We start from the raw sequence: 22,600 nt of genomic DNA, 5'->3' as shown, positions 1-22,600 counted from the left end.
GTTGAAGAGGTGTTTGTGCATGTACAGGGGTTGAAAACTCTTTGTAAATTCATTCACCATATAAGAATCCCTTGTTTAAAGCTTTCTCTCACTCTAAAACATCAGTCTCTCTCTTTTTCTAAGAGCAAATCCGGATTAAGGTAAAAGACTGATTTAGCAACTAGGAGTAGACAGATACTAAAACTTCATGCTCTGATTCAGCGAGGAATAAATCCGCCACATAGTTCTTTACATTCTTTTAGAGAAGTATCATCTAGTAAATATGCTTATTTTATAATTATGATTAAAGTTTTAAAAATTTTGCTTTCATATTCTTAGCAATTATTTATATTTAACTAAAATATTACTACAATATTTATAAGAAATATTTTATCATGAAACTAATCAATTAATATATATGTTTCATAAATTTCTGAAAATAACATTTTCATTAAATAAAAATATTTTTACTATCAACTTTGTAAATTTAGAAAATTAATGTTGTAAGAAATAGTGAATTTACATTAATAAAAATAGCTAATTTTAATTAATGAAAATAGTTCATATTTATTTATGAAACAGTTAATTTTAATTGAAAACAAACTCAAACAGTTTCAAAACAAGTTTTGTTCACAAAGCAGCACTCAAATATTAAAATGACCAAAATAGATTTCATTAAAGAGGTAAATGAAAATTATACCCTTATATATATATAAAAATATTTTTTTAAATTAGAAAAAAAATTCTTGAATTTGTATGATATCTTTCTGAATTTAAGTTTTAAAAGATTTTCAAAAATAAGTATAATATCTCTAAAATTCAGGAAAATCTTGATAAATATGTATAATATCTTCATAAATTTAGGACAACTTTCATCTATGAAAAGTAATTAATTTTTATTTATGAAAATAATTTAAATTTTATGTTTAATTTTTAAAATCTAGGATTTTAATTTGGATTATTTGGTTAATGCAGAAAATAAAAAATATATTGGTTTTTTATTTTAGTATATATCTGTGTATATAACTGTATAAATATTTTATTACTTATTAGTAACCCTATAGATCTCGGCCGTAAAATATGGACCTACAAGAATCAGTAAGGAAGCAAAACGGCATCCTGTGGAGGGTGTATAAGCACGTGATCAAAACCACCGCCGGGAAGACCTCGAACCTAGTCTTTTCGCCGGCGTTGATCAATGTTATCCTTAGCCTCATCGCCGCTTATAAATCTCCCGGAGCCACCGAAGAACATATTCTCTCTTTACTAAAGGCTTCTTCTACCGATGAGCTTAACGCCGTGTCCTCCCAGATAGTAACCACCGTCCTTGCCGACAGCACGGCAAGTGGCGGGCCAATGATCTCGACAGCCAATGGCTTCTGGATAGAGAAGTCTCTCTGCTGTGTGGAACAGTCTTTCGAGAATCTCTTGGAGACTTCGTATAAGGCTGCCTTCAAACAAGTTGACTTTCGCACTAAGGTAGGTATAGTTTTCTAGATAACCTAACTGCTTAGCACTGCCAAGCAATGAAACATTAGCTTCGGTACCCACAAAAATTTAAATTTATGTTACATAGCTCCAAATTATGATTTTTTATTAAAGATTTATGGTTCCCAAAACCTTAAATCTGGCATGATGTTTGATGTTGATAGCTTTTGTGTTTTTTTTTTTCTTTTGTTTTGTCTTGAAAAGGCTGATGAAGTGTCTGAAGAGGTGAACACATGGGTTGAGAAACAGACAAATGGTCTCATCACTGGTCTTCTTCCACCAAAGTCTGTAACTCATTTGACTGATTACATATTTGCTAACGCCTTGTTCTTCAACGGGAGATGGGATAAAGAGTTTGATCCATCTCTTACCAAAGACTCAGACTTCCACCTTCTTGATGGAACCAAAGTACGTGTGCCCTTCATGTCCGGTGACTTCTTCAGTTACCATCTCGATGTCTACCCAGGTTTCAAAGTCCTCAGCCTATCTTACAGAAAAGGACGATGTGACGGTCGTTCGTTCTCGATGCAAATCTATCTCCCTGATGAAAAAAATGGGTTGCCTGCAATGCTGGAGATGTTAGCTTCTACTCCTGAGGACGAGGACACTCCTAGCTACAGGGCAGATATTGGAGAACTCAAGATTCCAAGGTTTAAATTTGGTTTTCACTTTGAAGCCACGGAAGCTCTGAAAAGTTTGGGGTTGAGTCTACCATTGGAGAGGATCTTCCACAAGTCTTGCATCGAGGTGGATGAAGTGGGAACCGAAGCTGCAGCGGCTGCTGCTGATGTTTGCGTCGGCGCTTGTGGTCCTGCAGAGAAGAAGTATGACTTCGTGGCTGATCATCCTTTTCTCTTCCTTGTCAAAGAATGGAGAAGTGGAGTGGTTCTGTTCCTCGGCCAAGTTATCGATCCTTCTATGCACTAACTTGAGTCTAAAGTAATGCCTTTGAGACAATGAAGGATTTGTTGTTTCTTTCATATTATTATGTCAACTACAGATAATTTAATCTTTTGTTCTTTTATTTTTTTATCAATTTGGGTGGGTTGATTTGCTTAGACATTAAAGAAATAAAGATTAAACTGGGCAAAATCAAAGATCAAAGACACTTAATCACCCACCATAGATAGATTCCACAGACCACTGTTGATACCAGTACTAAGAAACATTCATTCTAAAAACTAAACGTTGTCTTGTCCTATAGATCATAGACACTGAATCTCCTTCACGATTTTAAAGCCACTAAGAAACATATGAACTAAAGAGATAACACTAAAAAAAGGGAGATACACGGAAACCACAAAAGCTAAAAGCCTAAAACCAAACCTAACTGATAACACAGCTACTTGATGGTCACAAACTTGTTAGTACCGTGCCTGGCCCAGTGGTTCCTGAGGTCAACCGGGAAAGTCAAGTCATAGCCTTCACCAGCAAGCCTCATAAGGAGCTTGACATAAGCACCATTGCTCATTTTCCTTCCAGCGAGTCGAGTTCCAGGCCTTGTTGTGCTCATGGGTAGTGGGAATGTCGATATGCTGATGGTACAGCACGAGGACTGCCAACCGCCCATGCCCCATTTGTAGCAAACCTTCGGAACGCCTGTACAGGAACAGACAGGTGGAGGAACACCAGAAACATCGAAGCTCGAGATGTCAACAACGTTGATGTCAGGATTCTTTTTCTCGCGCTTTATTTCGGGGATGCTCAGTGTCTTCTTCGGGGTTTTGGGTGCAGAGCGTTTCTTACTTTGAGGTTTTGGCTTCAACGCTTTCGAAGGAGACAGCATCGTGGACGACTTCTGCTCCACATCGTGTATGTATTCTCTTGTAGGAGGAGGAAACAAACGAACTTGCTGAGGCAACATGGCAAGTTCAGCAGGCTCTGCTTGAGGGGGTTGAGAAAGATCAATGCCTGTGGTCCTTGGAACAGGGAAGTAGGAGTGGAACCAATGAGGATTAGACGTAGGCAAGCCAGTGTCCTTGCTTGTGCTTGTAGCAGGTTGCATATGGTTTCGTGATAGATATGGATCCATCTCGATAGCTTTCTTCAGTGGTAAGATGGCACCCTCACGCAACAGCTTTCTACATTGATTTTTCAAAAGCAGACGAGATTAGCCAACACTCCTAATCAAAAAGCGAAACTAAGGTTTACGAAGCAAGACAACTATCAGAGAGACATCCAACATCCTCAACTAAATGCCTTGAGCATAATCTATATAAATTCTCAGTCAATCAGACAAAGGTTTAAAAGACAGAACAGATATGAATATGCCTAATTATGCACACAGACAAACATCTACATATCTTCAAGAAATAACCGAACTAACACTAACTGATAACTTGTAACTCAATGCTCCAAAGTTTGATGCAAGAAAGCTATTAAGAAAACTCTACAGAACCCTCATGATAAAGAAGACATAGACACACAGATACACACAGCTAAAGTGCGAAAGAGAAGACTTTTTTTTTATCTTTCTTGAACTGTTTGAGTGAAATTTGGCAAACCCGGAAGATATTACGAAAGAAGAAGCAAGACCCATGATCGGAAAAACTTAACTCGCAAACTTCAACCATGAAAAATCAAGACTTGGGATAGGGCTTCGAAGGAATCATACCTCGAGACAGAGTTGAATCCAAGAACAAAGTGATCTTTAGGCAGACGCAAACAGGAGAAATCGACGAGAGTCACCGACGGCAACACTCTTACTGCTACGCTCGCACTCCACTCCGTCCACTCTCTCTCTCGAATTCTTCTAGGGCTCTCACCGATTTTCAAAACAATCCGCTTCTTATTCTCCCCACGCCACTTTTATGCGATATTAGAAAAAACATGATGAATGCAACTAAGAAAAAATGGGCCCAAGAAAAAAAAAAAACCCGGTTTAAGCCCATATAGTTCATGGATTGGGTCTTAAAACCACACTGAGATTTGTAATGTTTAAACAGGTAGTTAAACAATTAAATATCTAATTAGATCGGTTTTGTATATATTTCCTAAAATTAACATTAATATGTATATATCTATTTCATTCTTTTTCTAATCCGAGTATATCTATTTCCTAAGTTGATACTTTTTTTTTTCTGAACAAAGTTGATACACTAATGGGTCGATTTCATATGGATGCAATTTTGGCTTAGAGTGCTTTACATTTTTCAGTTGGGTAAAATTCTTAAACAAGTTTTAAAAAGAAGGGCTTCTCCGTCAAAAAAACGCAAACAATCAACCAAAATTTTCTTAATTCTCCTAGCTTTTTATACAGCGTCTTTTAACTGTGCTCGCAGTTTTTCAGACATCATCCCCAGTTTCAATCCCTGTATTAGATTCTGCGTTTCTGTTCTGAATGTTAGAGAGCTTTTAAGCTGTTGGATTATCAGTATTTTATATATATATATATATATATATATATATATGATCTGTAGTGCTTAGGAACTGTATTGGTCAACGATTATTTGCTGGATTGTTGTCTGTGGTAGGGTTTATGCATTAAGTAGACCTCATAGATGAATTAGCTGAGTGTTCATCTTTCAGGTAGCTCTCACTGGTTGTTTTAGAAACTTGTGAGTGTGGTAATGGCTAGCAGTGAGATGGAAAAATCTAGTAAAGAGAAGGAACCTAAACAGCCTTCTTCTTCTTCTGCTCCCCCCTCTTCACAGGTTTGTGTTTTTGAACCTTCTCTACTTCCAGTTTTAAGAGAAGTCCTTGTTTAAGAAGAGAAACATAGATTTCATCTTGGAATATTCTGTGTTTTTAGGAACCTTCTTCGTCTGTGAGTGCTGGACCAGATTGGTCTGGTTTTCAGGTGTAAGACAGATTCCTCCGTCTGTGGTTCTGTTTTCATGTTGCGTTTGATTCTTATGTGTGTCTTTTTTTATTTTGCTCCTTTGACAGGCATCTTCTGCTCCTATGCAGCCTCATGGTTTTGTGACATCAAGTCCTCAACCTCACCCTTACATGTGGGGAGTTCAGGTAAACTGTCTTACATTCATCTCTTTTCATTGTGTATTGGTGTTCATAGTTGCTGAGGAAAGTTGCAAATGGCTACTTGGGGGTTGGTTTAGTCTATCTGAGTTGCAGCTTTGGATATTTTGATATATGCATATGCTTGGGGGAATTGGTCTTTATCTGAGTGAAGATTAAACTCCTACAAACTCTTTATCAGTGTGAATCTTTTTGCAGCAAATGATGCCTCCTTATGGAGCTCCTCCTCATCCATACGTTACAATGTATCCACCAGGTGGCATGTACGCCCATCCTTCAATGCCTCCGGTACTGCCATACTCCTAGATATTATTTGGTTTCTATGGACATGTATTTGAAAACGTGGCTATTGATCATTTCATCTTTCGTTTTGTATCAGGAGGGTTCTTATCCATATAGCCCTTACGCTATGCATTCTCCAAATGGAATGACCGTAGCTTCCGTGAGTTCTTCGCATTTCTCCTCTAATAGTACTTGCTTGCTTTTTTTTTGTTGCTGTTGGATCATAAATGAGACACATGCTTGTATGCAGGGTAATACTACAGGCGGCACCGAAGGTGATTCTAAACGATCTGATGTGAAAGAAAAATTGCCTATCAGAAGATCAAAAAGAATATTGAACATGATGAGAGGAAAGAACTCAGGAGCATCAGCTAATAATGGAGCTAACTCTAAAAGGCATGTTACATTCCTTGACTGTAGCGTGTTGATTGTCTTTGGACTTACTCTTGCTTCATAGATAGTATCCACTATTTTACTGCTCTGAAATTTTATTTTGTTACAGTGGGGAGAGTGCTTCTGATGGTTCGAGTGAAGGAAGTGATGCAAACTATCAAAATGTAAGTGAAGGATAGCTATCATCAACCTTTTCATTTTTACTCATATTTTGGCTCTTTGAGTAACTAAAACCTAAGCATGAATATGAATTTAGGCTCTTTATCCAGTCTCTAGATTGATCTATCCATAACTGTCAGTCTCTTAGTTTTCTAATGTAAATTGCCTGAGTGTTGGTAGCACACTTGAATTGTGCACATTGGCACACAAAACCTTTTCAGTTGTATAACTTGCCTCATAAAATTGTTTATGTTGGATCTTTGTGGTTGAAAATTCTTACAAGAGTTCCTATAAAATTATGATAGTGATTTCTGATTTGTAATCCTTGTAGGACTCAGGATCTAGACAAGACAGGAAGGATGGTTGGTTTATGAGCCTTTCTTATTTTCCTTTCTATTATGTGGCTAACACCGTGAAAGCTGCTTACCAGAGAATGCTTTACTGTTTTGCAAATTAACCTGAAGCAGCATCAGAGAATGGTGGTTGTGCTAATGGTCCCCAAAAGGGAAGTGTTGGTACACCTCTTCCAACGGTTAGCCAGAAGGTGCCAATTATGCCAAATACAGCTCCAGGTGTTCCCGGTCCACCAACAAATTTAAATATTGGGATGGGTTATTGGGGTGCTCCTATCCCTGGAATGCATGGGAAAGTATCTACACCAGTTCCTGGAGTCTTTGCTCAAATGTCACGAGATGGTGGCCATTCACAACCCTGGTTACAGGTGTGTGTGTACTTGCGCTTTAGTATTTCTCATAAAAGAATATTTTGGTCCCCAAACTCAAAATTGCTTGTGTTGCAATCAGGACGAGAGAGAACTTAAGCGACAGAGACGGAAGCAGTCCAATAGGGAGGCTGCTCATAGATCCAGGCTGCGTAAACAGGTAACTAAAAACCTCCTTCTAGAATTGTTATTATCATTTCCAAATTATGGACAAGGAAGAGTTTTTTGTATGTTTCAGGCGGAATGTGATGAACTGGCACAATACACTGAGGTGTTGAATGCAGAAAACGCAAGTCTCAGAGCAGAAATGAACAGGCTGAAAAGCCAGCGCGAAGAGCTCACTTCTGAGAATACCTCTCTCAAGGTTGTATAATAAAAGAACAAGCTTCTCAATTTAGTTTTAAAGCCAAACCAAAAATTAAACAACAACTAAAGTGGTTTTCTTTGTTGTTGTTTGCAGGACCTGCTTTTATCATTCCCTCCACTTGAAGGCATAAACATGGACAAGGATGACCAAGAACCAGACACCAATCAAACAGGCTTCATAGAGACAAAGTTTGTTTCCTACAAAGACTCAACGTGAGAAACCAAAACCAGTTCTTAACACAGGTATAAAAAGTAGGAGACAACAACAACAACAACACTAAGCGGTTCTTTGCTAACAGATGGTTGTAGGATTATAGGCGTCAGAGACCAATAGGTCGGTCCAGTGGGGCTATGTAATCTTGTCTTATCGATACATTAACTAAGACTAAGTTGATGCTCTGATAGAATCATGAATATCTTCACTACAGTTTGTTTGATGTTATGAAAGCATCTGTTCTTAACATCTCAACTATTCAATGGTGGGAAATTACCGAAGATAAAGTTGAACAGTATTAGATGATATCCAAGTAGTTCAGAGATCTTCTAATTAGGCAATATGACGAGGCATCAGAGAGTAGCTGTAGCCGTGAGCTCGAGGATGCTGCCTAGAGATGGGACAAACAGGAATCTCTAGATGCTGTCAAAGAAAATATTAGGATATAGAGAGGAGATACTCATTCATTATCATATATTCAATCACCATAACTCCGTATATATTTGTATTCCGTAATTATCTCCTCTGTACATGTATATATTGTGAGCATTGCTCTTGTAATGAAATCATCCAAAACCATTATCATAATATGGTATCAGAGCACTAAAGATCCATTTTTTTTTCCCTTTCTGTCAGCTTCTCTATTCTCTCTACTCTCTTCTTCTTTTCTCTAATCTGTTCCTATAATGGCTATCAATAGCCCTAATCACACTTCTTCTGCGGAGACCACCACCATTTTTAATCCCAGAGATCCATCGACTACTCTTTTAACGGTGAATATGCCAAACATCACAAAATTGACCAATCTCAATTACTTGATGTGGAGTAAGCAAATCTCCGCTCTTCTTGAAGGTCTGGAGCTCCATGAATTTCTCGCTGATCCATCTATGATCTCACCCACCACGATCAACGCTGAGGGCCAGACTGTCACAAATCCGGCTTACGCTCCTTGGCGACGTCAAGATCGCCTGCTCTACAGTGCTATGATTGGAGCAATCTCGATTCCTCTCCAAACAGTGGTTTCAAGTGCGTCAACTACGGCGCAGATCTGGAATCTACTGGCTCAAACCTTCGGCAATCCAACAAGGGGTCACATACGTCAACTCAAGAATCAAGTCAACAAGAGTACTAAGGGGACCAAATCCATCTCTGAATATCTCAGGATCATAAAGTCAAAAACTGACGAGTTAGCAGAGCTTGGAAAGCCGATGGATCCGGAGGACATCACAGAGAACGTGCTTGCTGGCTTACCAGAAGATTACAAACCAGAGATTGATGCCATAGACGGAAGAGAGACGGCGATATCCTTTGCCGAACTCCATGAACGTCTCCTCAACAGAGAAGCTATGATACTCTGTAAGGAACCAGTTGCTGCTCTTGATGTTCCTATCACTGCCAATGCTGTCGATACGCGATCTCGTAATCAGTCACAGCAAACAAACTGGAGGCCAAACAACCGTAACAACAACAGGCAAAGCAATAATCAATTGTCTTACAACAATCAAGGCTCTTACAACCGTTCTTCACGACCGTACTTGGGAAGGTGCCAAGCTTGTGGTTCACAAGGCCATAGTGCAAAGTATTGTCCTGAATTTTGCATCGTTCGTGGCAACAACTCCACTCCACAGTGGCAGTCTACTCCACCATGGCAACAACAGCCGCAGCAACAAACATGGCAACCTCGAGAGAATGTAGCAGTAATGAATGGCGACTCTTCCACCTGGTTATTGGATTCTGGAGCATCACACCACATGACATCTGACATTGCGAACCTCTCACTCCACACGCCATACAATGGTGGCGATGAAGTTATGCTGGTGATGGTTCTGGCCTCAACATCACACATACTGGTTTATTATCACTTCCCTCTTTAGCTCAACCTTTCTTTATTAACAACGTGTTGTGTGTTCCTGCTTTGGATAAAAACTTAATATCGGTTTTTCAACTATGCTCAACTAATGGTGTTGCTGTGACATTCACATAGAAAAGTTCGTTTTAGGTATATGGCCACTCCTCTAGGACATGTAGAGTTGCTTGATGCGTATCGTTTCCAGGCCAAAGGTCGTCAGAAACAAGCTGATATCACTTAGTTACGGCGAGGAGAACCAAACGTTAGATATACTTATTACTTACATGGTCGTAAAAGTTTACAAGGCTTTAACAAATATTTTCTTATAAATTCGTCGTAAACCTTCAGACACTTGACCGACGATTTAAGTTTGAGACTTCACGACTATTTTACAAGCAAATAGTTAACATGAATTTAAGAGAAAATGGTCTGCCTCGCGTTGAATCATCCGTTACGACAGGTGATTTACGACTAAACAGTGATCGTGGTTAGTTTGTCGTAACTACGAATTAACCAAGAAAACCGTTCTTGTAATAAATATGTTTTTGTTGTGTAAATAATACTTTCAAAAGCTTTTTCCTCAGGAAATCATCAGGAATTACCGATGAAAATAAAATTTGGTGATTCCTCGAGAATTTGCTGAATTTTCCAACGAATTCTCGAGAAAACAAAAACATATGGTCTTTCTCGGGAATTCATGTAATTTACGACAATATTCTAGGAACTGAGATTTCTAATATGAACTACTCAAAAAATTTCTTATTAAAATAGAAACATTCTATTGGACCCAATCTTTTTTATAGAACTTTAAATTAAATAACTCTTTATCATAAAGTAACTATTAGGTAATAATTCGCGCCATGTGCATAGCGAGATATTTTATAAATATTTTAAATATTTTTTAGAAAATATTTTTTTTTAAATAATAATTACATGTGTTTTTTTTCAAAAAAAAAAAATATATATATAAATATATTTTAATGATGTGATCAAATTGGAATTGTAAATATTTTTTTATCAATTCAAGTATAATACATATTTCCTGAAATTAAATTATTTATATATTTTAATATGGTATGTAGTTTAGTTTAAATAATATATATTTAAATATTTTATTTAATATAAATTAGAAATCTTCCCTTGATGATTTACCTTTTCTCTAAGGTAAATCATGGCTTGCTTAGCTTTCAAGTAGTCTTTACTTTAGTTCTAAGTCAGTTCCAATTTCAGTCTTCAAGTCAGCTTAGCTTCCCAGTAGTCTTTACTTTAGCTCTAAGTCAGTTCCAATTTCAATCTTCAAGTCAGCTTCTCTTTCAGCTTCACTTCACGTAGCACGTCTTGTACAACTTCATGTAGTATTTTACGACTGGTACATGGACACCTTGAGAAGTTGTTTTTCTTCAGTTTCTAAAACTCAATCGTTACTGCATTAACAATCTTCTACTTGATGATTGAGTTTTAGAATACAACACCCATACACTGCTTCAGCGTCCATACACTGCTTCAGCTCAACCACCATGCTTCCTGTTGTACTCTGTCTTCAGTATTCCCTTTTGCCTTCAGGATCTTCACCAGCGACTTAGGTGATTTGCTCTGATACCAATTGAAAGTGCAAGACGGGTCTAATTCAGAGAGTAAAACATACAAGTACAATGTTTTATTTATTTCACAAAGTACTACAGCAGGATAATAATGAAGATTTATCTTTACATAGATAAAGTGTCTTAAGCTCTCTTCCGAGTTGACTAATATGTCACACTCCAGACAGAGACACTAGCCTAACACGTTTCTAGATCAAACTAACCCAAGAACCCCTCTGACCCCTTCAGGACCCCTAGCCCTTATTCTTAGTGTCTACTCTCATTCAACACCAAAGCCCTTATGCTTACAACCTTCTCTTGAGGTGGTACCTAATCCTAGGCACGTCTTTCTCTACTTATACTTGTAGATTTTGTGGCTTGCCTTAGCCAACTTTCCAAGGAAGAAATATTATCATATCTTCCTTTATGGAATATTGCCAAATCTTCTTCAAAGTATCTTGAAAATCTTCACTTAATGATTTACCTTTTCTCCAATATAAATTATAGTTTGCTTAGCCTCCAAGTAGTCTTTATTTCAGCTCTAAGTCGGCTTTAATTCCAGTCTTCAAGTCAGCTACACAGCTTCACATTCAGCTTCACTTTTAGTTTCACTTCACGTAGCACTTCTTGTACGACTTCATGTAATACTTCGCGACTGGTACATGAACACCTTAAAGAGTATTTTTTTTCTTTAGCTTCTAAAACTTAGTCGTCACTGCACTATAGCACTGTGGCGGAGCTTCAGCTCTCCCTTTGGGATCTTATTTTCTTCTTTGGTTAGTCACCGCTTGAAGATGGTGTGGGCACCAAAGAGTTGGATAGATCTGTTTTGGTGTAGAGGTGGTTGTTTGCTTTGTCACTGCCTTTTCGGCTAGGAGGGTCACACAGCGAGTCAAGGTGGCTAGCGGAGGTCGTCTGCCCCATCATTCGCTTGTTTGTTCCCGCCGGATAACCATGCTTGACCAGAAAGAGCTTAAGGACTCTGTTAGCTATCTTTGATAGATGGAGGTCCAAAGTAGATCAAAAGAGTTTCCATTTGTTTCCGGTTTAGAATTTTGGTTTATTATCTAGATTTAACTGTTGTACGTCATTGACTAATTTTCGGTTTAGGCGCTTAATTTTTTCGAAAAAGAAAATTGTAATTGAATTCGTCGTATATATCCAAAGCTTGTCCAGTAACTTTGAAATAATAATAATAATAATAACAATAACAATAACAATACGTTTAAATTTTTTGTTTGCATGATTTCATCTCTTTCGAGTTTTTTTTCCTTTGGCAAACACACTGCAACTGGAATACTAAATTATGGAATAGAATTGTTTGGAATGCATCACTTTATAGTAGGGGTGGGCAAAAAACCCAAACCGAACCGATCCGATCCAAACCAAACCAACCGAAGTTAAACCGATCCAAACCAAACCGTGCTCTTTACATAACCCAATTGGTTCATGTTTTACTCAATCCGAATGGTTTGGTTTGGTTTGGATTCAAACCGAACCAAACCAATAATCCAATATATATATATATATATATATATATTTTAATATATTGTAAATTTTAGTTAAAGTTTCGTTTTCCATTTCTTCTTAACTTCCATATATTTTAAAAAAATTCCAAATATGATTCAAATAATTCTAATACCTAAATATTGTGCTGAAAACAAAACCTAAAAACTATAAGCATCTAAATCGTAGCCATCTCGTTTCGTTCATCTTCTCCAATTTTCATTCTATAAATTATGTAACAAAGTTATTATAGGATCAATAAAAACAAAAAGATAGATGCAAATAGTCTTTTAGTTAATAGGTTTCGGAATGCTTACAAGTCTTTGTTACGGTAGTTAGATTACAAATAGTCTGCTCTTTGCTTATTATGTATTTCTTCCTTTGACGTGGTTAAGAGTTTTGTCATCGAACTTTAAATTATTTTTTGTTTCATAGATTTTTAAAGAACCAAACTAAATCTAAACCAAACCGAACTAAACCGAACACAAACCAAACCCAAGCCAAAGCTACTTTGGTTTTAATTGGTTTGAGTTTTATAAAACCCAAATTAACCAAACCAAACCGAACTCAAACCGAACCCGAAACTAAACCGATATGCTCACCCCTACTTTATAGAATTCCAAAAAGTATTTACGAGTTACATGAAAACAAAAATTAAATCAATTCCACATATTCCAAAAATGGAATAAAACTTAAAAACAAAATCCTTTATAAAATCTATTCCATTTATATCTTATTTTATTTATCATTCCATTTTTTCCATTTCACATATAATTGTTCATCTTATTCCATGTATTTTTTCTAAGAATAACCAGTTCCAACCGAAGGAATAACCAGTACAGGCAAGTACAGCTGAAGCTCCCTTACCTTTATTTCCTTTCTAAAGAGCAAACACGTGTGAGAGGATACCATATTTCCAACAATTCCTATTAAATTAATGACAGAAAATGCTCTCTTTTAGGGGAGGAGAACTCTCGGGACGCCTCTTTTTACCTGTCTAGCCATTTTAAATTGTAAATATCATTAAACATGAAAATGTTATGAAAAATTGTAAAATTTAATTGCTTGATCTAAAGATAACAAAAAGTAGAAGTAGCCCTGAATACACTAAAGATAACTGAAGCGGAAGTTAGATTTTGTGCTACCCATTCTCATAATACAATTACTTCCTCTGGGGGTTGGTTCCGATCGATTATGTGCTAGATTACCAAGTAACCATCGTTCTCCAACCATTAGATCAACATGTAATACGTTATAGGTGAGCTGACATTGAATGCAAAGCACTATCTATCCTCGAACCTAAATTTCGTAAAAACAAAACAGTTATGTGCGAGGCATTTAATGATGAGAGGCAAAACCACTATGACAATATATATCCTAGAACTTCACTCAAATTATGACGGTGAATTAAACTACCCATAAAGTATACTGCTTGGGACTCATTTTGTAATACCCATCTTTCGATTTTGTTTAGCACATGCGCTTAGACGGCCTCACCAACTGTTGACTAGTTATACAAGTGACAAGGCCTCTCTAAAATGGAAGTCCACAGCCGTCATCTGGGGCCACCGCTGCAACATCAGGTGTTCGTCAACTTCCGGGGAGAGGAGCTGCGTTGCGGTTTCGTTAGCCATCTTGTGGAAGCTCTCCAGAGACATGGGATCAACGTTTTCATAGACAGTCTCGAGAGGAAAGGTGAGGATCTCATCAATCTCTTTGCTAGGATCGAGGAGTCGACCATAGCATTGGTTATATTCTCCGAGAGATACACGGAATCTATATGGTGCTTAGACGAGCTCTTGAAGATCAAGCAACGTGCAGATCAAGGCTTCCTCAAGGTTCGTTTGCTTGCGTCTCAAGTACAAATAGACACATGTTATATTGTTTTTTTATTTATTTTTTGAACTAAGACACATGTTATTCTTACGTTAGATTTTTACTGATTTTTTTTTTTAGGTGATTCCCATATTTTTCAATGTGGAACCAGTCACCGTGAAACAACTCAGGGGAGCATTTGGTGATCAGTTCAGGGATCGAGAGTGGGAATATCGGTGTGATAAACCTAGAACCGATAGGTGGAAGGAGGCATTATCATCTGTTTCTTGCAAAGCAGGCTTGGCCTTTGACAAGAGAAGGTAAAAAGGTGGTCTTAAAAGGCAAAACAAAAATCTCTCACTGATATTAATTCTCTCTTTTGTGTGTTTATTATGACTATGAGGGGAAAATTCTAATATTATTAAGGTTAGCTTTACTTTGAAATACTACAATCCAATAGATTGATCAGTCTAACAAATATTTATTTTGCTACCTCGTTATTAGCAGTGATGAAAGTAAATTTGTAAGGATAATCCTCAAGGAGGTCGAGAAAGAGCTTCAACTCCAAGTGAATCCTGTGGTTATTCCATTTCCAGGAACAAGAAGAGATATTTCTTCTCTAGGAGGGAAAGGTATGCACATCCGAGGATCCACTCAAGAACCGGTGGATCTATCCAGAGAGAGTTTTCGGGTGCACGACAACTCCAGTATTTCAAACCAGATTTCTGTGTTTTCCAAGGCTTACATGGATATCGAGCATCAAAACAACTACCTAAGGGCGCAGCTCCTTGAGCTGAGCGAGAGGCTGCAGTCACTGAACTCCATCATCGAAATGTCCCTGAATTTCCGATGAATCCTTTTCAAATGTCTAACTCTTCACAGCCAATCATGGCCTCTTGGCCCTCTACGATAATATCTACTTCTGACTGACTGCTACTCTTTGGTAGTTTCTGAGGGTATTTGTAATCAATCTTAGAAACCTCAGCTACTCTAATAAACCCTAATGGTTGTTTAGTTAACTTCGACTACATTATTATATTCTTAAAAACTTTGTCATAAAGCTATATAAGACTAACCACTACAACACGATTAGATCAAGGAAAAAATAATCCTAAACTTAACTTGTTGATTTTGTTTGAATTAGTAAAATTTTGGACACAAAATGCGTTTCATACTAATGAAAATTGGGATGTTTTGTCATTTTAGTTTAGATAGTATCATGCTTTCGATCAGAGTCATTCTTGATATTGCCATATTGTTTTAATATTCTTGATCAAACTATAGCAAAACAAATATGGAAGTTGTGAATGTACCTTACTGTTTGATCATCACAAAAGTCACATTCTATATTCAAATCTTTTCTTTATGTAGAATGTTTTTTTTTTCCAAAATTCAAAGTGTGGAACATCTATCTGCGTTTAGCGTAAGTTTTGTTCTATTATATACTTAGTTTTTATTTAAATTTGATTATTCAAATTTTATTATTTTGGTTTACTTATAATATGGTTTTAAAACTTATGAACACACTCGTTAAAGAAAATTTACACTGACTTTATATTTGAAGACCAAAAGTTGAAACTGATTTTTTATGAAAACTTTTCCCTCAAAAAACATTACAACATTTGAACTATGTCATGTCTCATCACCATAATGACTCTTAGATTTCTTAGAGAAATAAGTAAGTTAATTTAAACATATGATATATTTCTCATTAAACTAAGGGGAATTTTCATGTTTACCACACCTAAATAAACATTTTCAAAAATATCTTATTTATTAAGTGGCAAAAGACTTTTATACTCGTGTTTTTTCTCTATATAATAAATAATTATTTAAATAAATAAATAAAATAATTTTTTTATGTTTTCGAATTATATTTTTCAAATTCGAACTTTTTTATAAAAATTTTTCGGATTTGTGTTTCCAAAATTTCCTTTTGAAACTATTTTAAAAAAAAAATTATATTTTTTAAGTATTTATTTATATATTTATTAAAATCCTAAATTTCACATTCCAAAAACTCTATCACACCCCTCAACTCTAAACCTTAAGTTTAGATTATTTAAACCTAGGGTTATAAATGTTTTTTTTATCATTTATTAAAAGTGAGGGTAAAAGTGGTTAGTGTATACATGAAAAGTGATACTATTAATGTGATATTTTGACAATTTTCCTTAAATGAACCAAAAATTTAATTATTAATGTACAAAAATTATTATTTTTCTTAAATAAAAGCTACATGATTACCTAATATATGACAATTAAGGATTTTTAATAATAAATATTTCATAACAATTTGTGTATCCTTTATCATTTTTGTTTAGTTTTATATTAAAATAAATTAGGCAATCATATTCATTATATGATAAAATTTTAGATTTTTTAGTATATGTTATATTTTGACGACTATAAATTACATTGAAATTTTAATCAGTGGTTTAATTTTTTTTTTGTTATAACATAATACAAATGATCATAAAACCATATGAAATAGAAATATAATTTAATAGATTTTCAGATTAGAAATTGTTTAAATTAAACTATATAAAATATAAAATACATAATTTTTAAATTTTTAAATTTGCATTGAAAAAGTATTGAGAACTTGATATTTTAACATCAGAATTTGCATTGAATTTTTTAAATGATTATAATTTAGTAAAAAAATTAAAACTCGGCATTGAAAATTTTGTTATCAATGGTTTAAAAAGGTATAAATGATCATAAAATCATATGAGTATAAAGCGTTATTTAATATATAATCATATTAAAATATACTCTAAATAGGCTAACATCATTTAAGTTTAATTATATACCATATAAAATAGATAAAAGTGATTGTTTGGATTTTTAAGAATTTGTTTTTTTAATTTTAGAGATTTTTTAAGTTTTGTTTGAAACATATTATTAAAATGATCATACTTTGGGTATTAAAATGAGCATAATTTTAAAATTAAATGTATTAAAATTAGTAGTTTATTATTTTGGGTATTAAACCGGGTAGCAAAAATGTTAGCGTATTAAAAAGTTTCACGAATAATAGTTAGGGTATTTTTATGAAATTTTCTCTTTATCTAAATGATTGAAGATAACAATTGATAATTCATATTCATTTTAAACATATACATATATATATATATATATATATTATTTTAGATTTAAATATTATATAATATGGTATATTAGTGGATAATGATTTTTCATCAATAAAATCCAATTAAAAAGGATTAGAAAATAAATATATAGGGTATTTTTTTAAAATATTTGGGTTTGAAAATAAGAAGATAGAAAATTTGGAAGTATTCATAAAATGAATTTATGGACTATTAAATTGTTTATTAAAATGTGTACAAAATTTACTAATTTAAAATTGCTAAGAAGATAGATAGATAGATTTACTAATTTAAAATGTGTACAAAATTTTGTGCATAGCCGCATAGCTAATTAATTTCTCGTTTAGTACAAAATCTAAATAGCTAATTTAAATAGCAATTTTCTCAGTGTAACTATTTTATTTTACAAGCATTATACGGATCACATTTTCTTTTTCTTTTTAGAAAACTAAAACTCTTTATATACAAAAGTTAGATGATTGGATACATCATTAAGTATTCCATCAAATTTAAAGAGAAGAACTTTTGAACAAGAAAAGGAAATAGAAAGCAAGAATGATTTAAGATGTATTTGTTAGGTCTGGCGTTTGGTGACATAGTTGATTTGAATTTTTGTTACTATACTCATAAGTTTAATTTGGGTTATATTATTTTTGGTTACAACCAATGTATATAATTACCCAAAATCTCATGAAATCAATAAAAATGTATAAATTATTCAAATTAAAAATTAGTTAAAATAACTAAAAGTATTTGAAATAACAAAAAAAAGCTACAAAAATCTCAAAAATATTTTAAAATATTTAAATGACTTTAACATATGTAAAAAGATTAATAAATTTAGCTATTTTTGGATATTCTGGGATGAGAGATGTATTCAGCTTACGGTTTGAAAAGTTATATATTTTCATATATAATTTGTCCAACTTGGTGAAGATGTTTTTACTTCTTAGTTAATATAACAAAATACTCTATTCTGGAAGGGAAAAACAACTTGATTATTGGTGGTGTCGTTGGGACATTTATGAGGGCATGGATCTTTTGAGAGGAGTGCTGATCAAGACCGGGATGGTGTTTGTGGAAATCCTTTTGTCTAATAACATACCACCGCAAGGTTTATACAAGAAACGTTCACATGGTAGCAATGACTTTCATTCTTATTAATAACATATGGGTGAGGAAGAGAAAACTGCGTGGTGACACGGACTCTTATAGCTGAACCCTCTTTTTCAGGGTGAAGAATATGATGTGTAAGCCTTAATGATTGAGACATACATATCAATGCCCCTCAAATACTCAGCTTGACTCAGATACTACACAAAAAGCAAGGTGAAAGAAGGGCATTAGACACTGATCAACCAGATAATAGGCAAACAGAAGGATATGACAGTACCTCATTGTGATCATGCAGCAAACTTGGGGTGTTTGATACAGGAGAGAACCCAAACGCAGGCAAGCCAGCTTTCCGGAAGTACCGAGAATCTGTTGATGCAGGGAAGATCTCAGGCTCACTAGTCTTCCCTCCAGCTTCATTCACAGCGTTTTGTAAGAGTTCCCACCATGGATTTGAATTATCATTTCCGGTAAGTAATTGCTTCCCTGAAAGATTCTGGTCGAACCGCCACAGCTGACATACCGAGAGAACTCTTTCATCAGATATAACTTTGTTAAAGTCCTGACCACAGTAGTAAAAATATTCAAAAAATCACCTTATAGGACATGTTCCGGGAAACAGGTGCCCATTCCTCAACCAAACGTTTTTCTAGTGCTACTAGATCAGCAGTGGGTGGGATACGAATGTCGAAGCCAGCTTCTGCCTCAGATGGTTGCAGATTCATCACAAATCCCTTAATCCAAAAGAGGGTTTGTCAGGTTCAGATACAAAGTTTACAACTATGGTCATCATGTGTGAAATAAATAAAAAAGAGAGAATAATACATCTGGAGAAGGAGTGCCAGCTTTGAGGAAAACCATGTTGACAGAGACTACGCCACCGTCAGGCTTCAAGCCAGCTTTGAGCATATCAAACTGAGAAGCTCTGAATCTCATCATACTCTCAATGCTTTTAGTGAGATTCTCTGAGGCTGAGTCATCATAGAGCTTTGAGCCATGGCCAGGTTGTCCTACAGCTTTGATCTGAAGCGACCATGGAATCCTCTCTCCATTGAAGACTCTGTAGTTCTCCGTTGGAGATGGCAAGCCTGATTCATTCATTACCGTTAACAATATTTGTGTGCTCATCTCTTCTTTTCAAAGACATTTTTGTTTTTTTTTTAACTAACAAAAAAAAAGTAAAAGCCCTTTCTACGTACCATTTATATGAATAAAGGTGAACAAGGAACCACGAAGAATAATGCATTTAGGACTTTTTGCAGAATTGACCTATAACTTAAAGTCAAACACAAACCTAACCTCCTTTTTTTTTGAAAATTGGTTTTGCCCTATTCACCCCACAAGTTCATATAATTTACGAAAATGCCATCAATTTTTTTTTTCTTTTTTTTTTCGAAAATGACATTTTTACTCTCTCACTCATTTCCTAACAAAAAAAAAGTAAAAGCCCTTTCTACATACCATTTATATGAATAAAGGTGAACAAGGAACCACGAAAAATAATGCATTTCCTAACGTTTTTAAAAAAAAATTACCATTCACAAGGAATAATAATTCTGTCTCATTCCTTCTTGTTCTTTTTTTTGTAGAGAATTAAAGAACAAAATTTCTTGTTAAATTTGAGAAAAAACAACCGTTTCTTTTTATTTCTACTATTCATGTACATTTCTTTTCTATTTGTTCCTCTTGTTTTCCGAATGCTTGCCAGTCAAAGCCATATATTTTTAAAAAATTACCAAGCTTCATAATCCCCACATCCAAAACCACAACAAACATAATATTAGTTTCGTGCGAATAAATTCTAAAATTTGCACATTGTACTTCACAAGTGAGCTAACAATACTTGGGGTGTATGCGCACACTATCTTCTTTAACTAGACAGTTATATTTAGGCTGGGACATTGACCCGAACTTATCAAATTGAACCCATTTTTTTGTTTTTGGTTCGATTCGGTTATGAATTCGATTCAGTTCGATATGTTAAAAAATTAGCTTGGCAATCAATTATTTCAATTATTTTGTTTTTTAAAGAAAATAATAACCAAATTATACCAACTTTAATCAAAATCTTGAACCGGACTAACAAAATTTTGAACCAAAATAACTGAAATAACCGAATTTAACAAAACACTATTGAAAACCCTGTTTAACCGAGATTAACCAAAGCCAAAACTTTGCTAACTTCAATTGAATTCAACACAATTTTATAAAAACTGAACTAACCAAAAACCGAATAACTCGGAAAAAAACGAATCCGCATGCGTAGTTATATTAATAAGCTTTACCAAATATTTTCTACCTTCGTCAAGCACAACCGCAATGCTCAAGCTCTTGAATATTTCCGACTCCACGAACCGCCCAACACCATCAGCGCCACCGATCTCTTCATCAGGAACGAACGTGACATATACCGATCTAAGCGGCTTATATCCAGAGGATACAAGCTTTCGAATTGCTTCTAAGTACTGCATCCCAACGCTCTTCATGTCCTGAGTTCCCCTCGCGTATATTCTACCGTCTTCGTCGATCTCTGCTCCTAGCGGTGGATGATCCCACTTCTCTGCCTCAAAGGGGACGACGTCGACGTGAGAGTTCAAGAGAATCGCAGGTAACGAAGGGTCTGAGCCAGCCCATTTCAGGAGAACAATAGGCTTTCCCTGAACGAACTCGATTGATTGGTATTGGAGAGAGATGGACTGAGCTTGTAATTTAATGAAGTTTGCGGCTGCGTAGTAATCAGGGTTAGGTTGTACGGTGTTTATACGGAGGTAATCTTGGAACCTCGAAATGATCGCCTTCGAGTCTAGAGCCATTGGTGAGGAACTGTAATAAGCTTAATCAGAGTGGTGAAGATTGAAGAAGCTTTATCTTGTAGTTTTATGAGACTGCGTTTTCCACGTGACTAAGCACATGCACCTCTCCTCCCATACCGCGGATCCCGTCTCGTTATTTAATTCGTGATTTGGGTTAACTATAGAGTAAATGTTTATTAAACATTTAATATATGTAATTAAAAAGGTCGCTAAATACATGTGTTAGACATTTAACTTTAAAAACTATTATTCCAGAATAAAATACTCTATCCGTTTCTTAAAAAAAAAATAATTTTGACATTTTTCACGCAAATTAAAAAAGTGATTAAAATGTATTTAATTTGTTATTAATTTATACATATTTGACAAATAATATTTGAGATAAATAAATTTACTTATAAATCAATACAGTTTGCAATTTATACGATTTTTCTTGTTGAAAAACTTCCCTAGCTAACAAATTATTTGAATATTCGTTTATGTGCATAGATATTTTAGTGAGAGGTGAGAGGTTTTTGCTCCCAGGCACGTAACTCGAGTTCGGTCTTTGCCCAACGTACTATCGAAGACATTCTCCCTGTCCTAGCAAAAAGCCAAACACCTTTCCCCCGAAGTTCAAATAACTTTCAAATCTTGCTAATATCTTCTGGTCCATAACGCGAGCAGTTCTTTGTACGCCGGGTTCAGTCCCCGACTCGGGTCGGAGGGCCCTCTCCTCGCCGCTGCTACTCACCGGAAGAAGACCATACTCGTCTGAAGGTAATTACAAGATGAAGATTTCAACTGGCTTGCTTGGGAATTCTCAAATAGCAAAGATTCATAGAGTAACATCAAGACTAAGCGAAAATCCGCTTCATTGAGGAAGAGATCTCTCTTCAACATCTGTAGTTGGAAACAGGGAATCCTGTACTATTCAAATCTGTATACAAGTGAGGCTCACCAGAATCTGGTCCTCAAGTTACCCTAAGACAACTTTAAAAGATTCTCACGAGTTTTGAAGGCTTCACTAGCACTCTGCTCCACGCCCCCACAGAATCTAAAGCGCAAGGCCAGCACACACCATGGAAGGAAGACTTTCCAAAGAAGCTAAAGGAAAAGGTATAGCCAACGATCCTCCGCAACCACCACGCACGGGTCGGATTAAAGCTCAGGCTCCGGTCAACAATGCCCGCTACAACAAACTCTCACTCACAATCATCGGGAGAGTCACAAACCGTACAGCCCAAAAAGT

At 35.4% G+C, this 22,600-nt stretch overlaps 5 protein-coding genes across 9 annotated transcripts; 3 read left to right on the top strand and 2 right to left on the bottom strand.

Moving 5' to 3' along the window:
* The first annotated feature begins 1,051 nt into the window (after positions 1–1,051).
* Positions 1,052–2,561, top strand: LOC106335775 (serpin-ZX-like). The gene is made up of 2 exons (XM_013774386.1): positions 1,052–1,458; positions 1,672–2,561. The coding sequence occupies exons 1-2, from the start codon at positions 1,060–1,062 to the stop codon at positions 2,392–2,394; spliced, it is 1,122 nt and encodes a 373-aa protein (XP_013629840.1). The 5' UTR covers positions 1,052–1,059; the 3' UTR covers positions 2,395–2,561.
* A 20-nt stretch (positions 2,562–2,581) lies between these two features.
* LOC106335776 (protein BASIC PENTACYSTEINE7) lies at positions 2,582–4,235 on the bottom strand. Its single transcript, XM_013774387.1, has 2 exons — positions 4,082–4,235; positions 2,582–3,548 (listed from the first exon to the last, which is right to left on the bottom strand). The coding sequence occupies exon 2, from the start codon at positions 3,497–3,499 to the stop codon at positions 2,810–2,812; it is 690 nt and encodes a 229-aa protein (XP_013629841.1). The 5' UTR covers positions 3,500–3,548; positions 4,082–4,235; the 3' UTR covers positions 2,582–2,809.
* A 500-nt stretch (positions 4,236–4,735) lies between these two features.
* LOC106335774 (transcription factor HBP-1a-like) lies at positions 4,736–7,793 on the top strand. Of its 4 annotated transcripts, none has more exons than XM_013774382.1 (13): positions 4,736–4,809; positions 4,996–5,120; positions 5,219–5,266; positions 5,356–5,433; positions 5,644–5,733; positions 5,825–5,887; positions 5,978–6,123; positions 6,230–6,284; positions 6,611–6,641; positions 6,744–7,000; positions 7,083–7,160; positions 7,239–7,364; positions 7,461–7,793. In XM_013774382.1, exons 2-13 carry the CDS (start codon positions 5,037–5,039, stop codon positions 7,581–7,583), a joined length of 1,179 nt encoding a protein of 392 aa, XP_013629836.1. In that variant the 5' UTR covers positions 4,736–4,809; positions 4,996–5,036; the 3' UTR covers positions 7,584–7,793. The 4 variants fall into 4 exon arrangements, with proteins under 4 accessions (XP_013629836.1, XP_013629838.1, XP_013629837.1 ...); XM_013774383.1 differs by having other exon boundaries at positions 4,764–4,780; XM_013774384.1 differs by having other exon boundaries at positions 4,747–5,120; positions 6,747–7,000.
* Positions 7,794–10,600: 2,807 nt separating this feature from the next.
* On the top strand, positions 10,601–15,183 carry LOC106329859 (vesicle-associated protein 1-4-like). Its single transcript, XM_013768471.1, has 5 exons — positions 10,601–10,620; positions 13,322–13,344; positions 14,094–14,353; positions 14,472–14,650; positions 14,838–15,183. The coding sequence occupies exons 1-5, from the start codon at positions 10,601–10,603 to the stop codon at positions 15,181–15,183; spliced, it is 828 nt and encodes a 275-aa protein (XP_013623925.1).
* A 3,335-nt stretch (positions 15,184–18,518) lies between these two features.
* LOC106335773 (aminoacylase-1-like) lies at positions 18,519–21,413 on the bottom strand. Of its 2 annotated transcripts, none has more exons than XM_013774380.1 (6): positions 21,176–21,413; positions 20,856–21,115; positions 19,382–19,644; positions 19,153–19,290; positions 18,837–19,070; positions 18,519–18,756 (listed from the first exon to the last, which is right to left on the bottom strand). In XM_013774380.1, the coding sequence occupies exons 1-6, from the start codon at positions 21,367–21,369 to the stop codon at positions 18,673–18,675; spliced, it is 1,173 nt and encodes a 390-aa protein (XP_013629834.1). In that variant the 5' UTR covers positions 21,370–21,413; the 3' UTR covers positions 18,519–18,672. The 2 variants fall into 2 exon arrangements, with proteins under 2 accessions (XP_013629834.1, XP_013629835.1); XM_013774381.1 differs by having other exon boundaries at positions 20,856–21,119; positions 21,180–21,413.
* Positions 21,414–22,600: the final 1,187 nt, after the last annotated feature.

The sequence above is a fragment of the Brassica oleracea genome, chromosome C3 (assembly GCF_000695525.1).
Source record: "Brassica oleracea var. oleracea cultivar TO1000 chromosome C3, BOL, whole genome shotgun sequence".
NCBI lineage: Eukaryota > Viridiplantae > Streptophyta > Magnoliopsida > Brassicales > Brassicaceae > Brassica > Brassica oleracea.
Note: the sequence above shows the minus strand (reverse complement) of the source record. Positions and strands in the feature narration are given on the sequence as shown.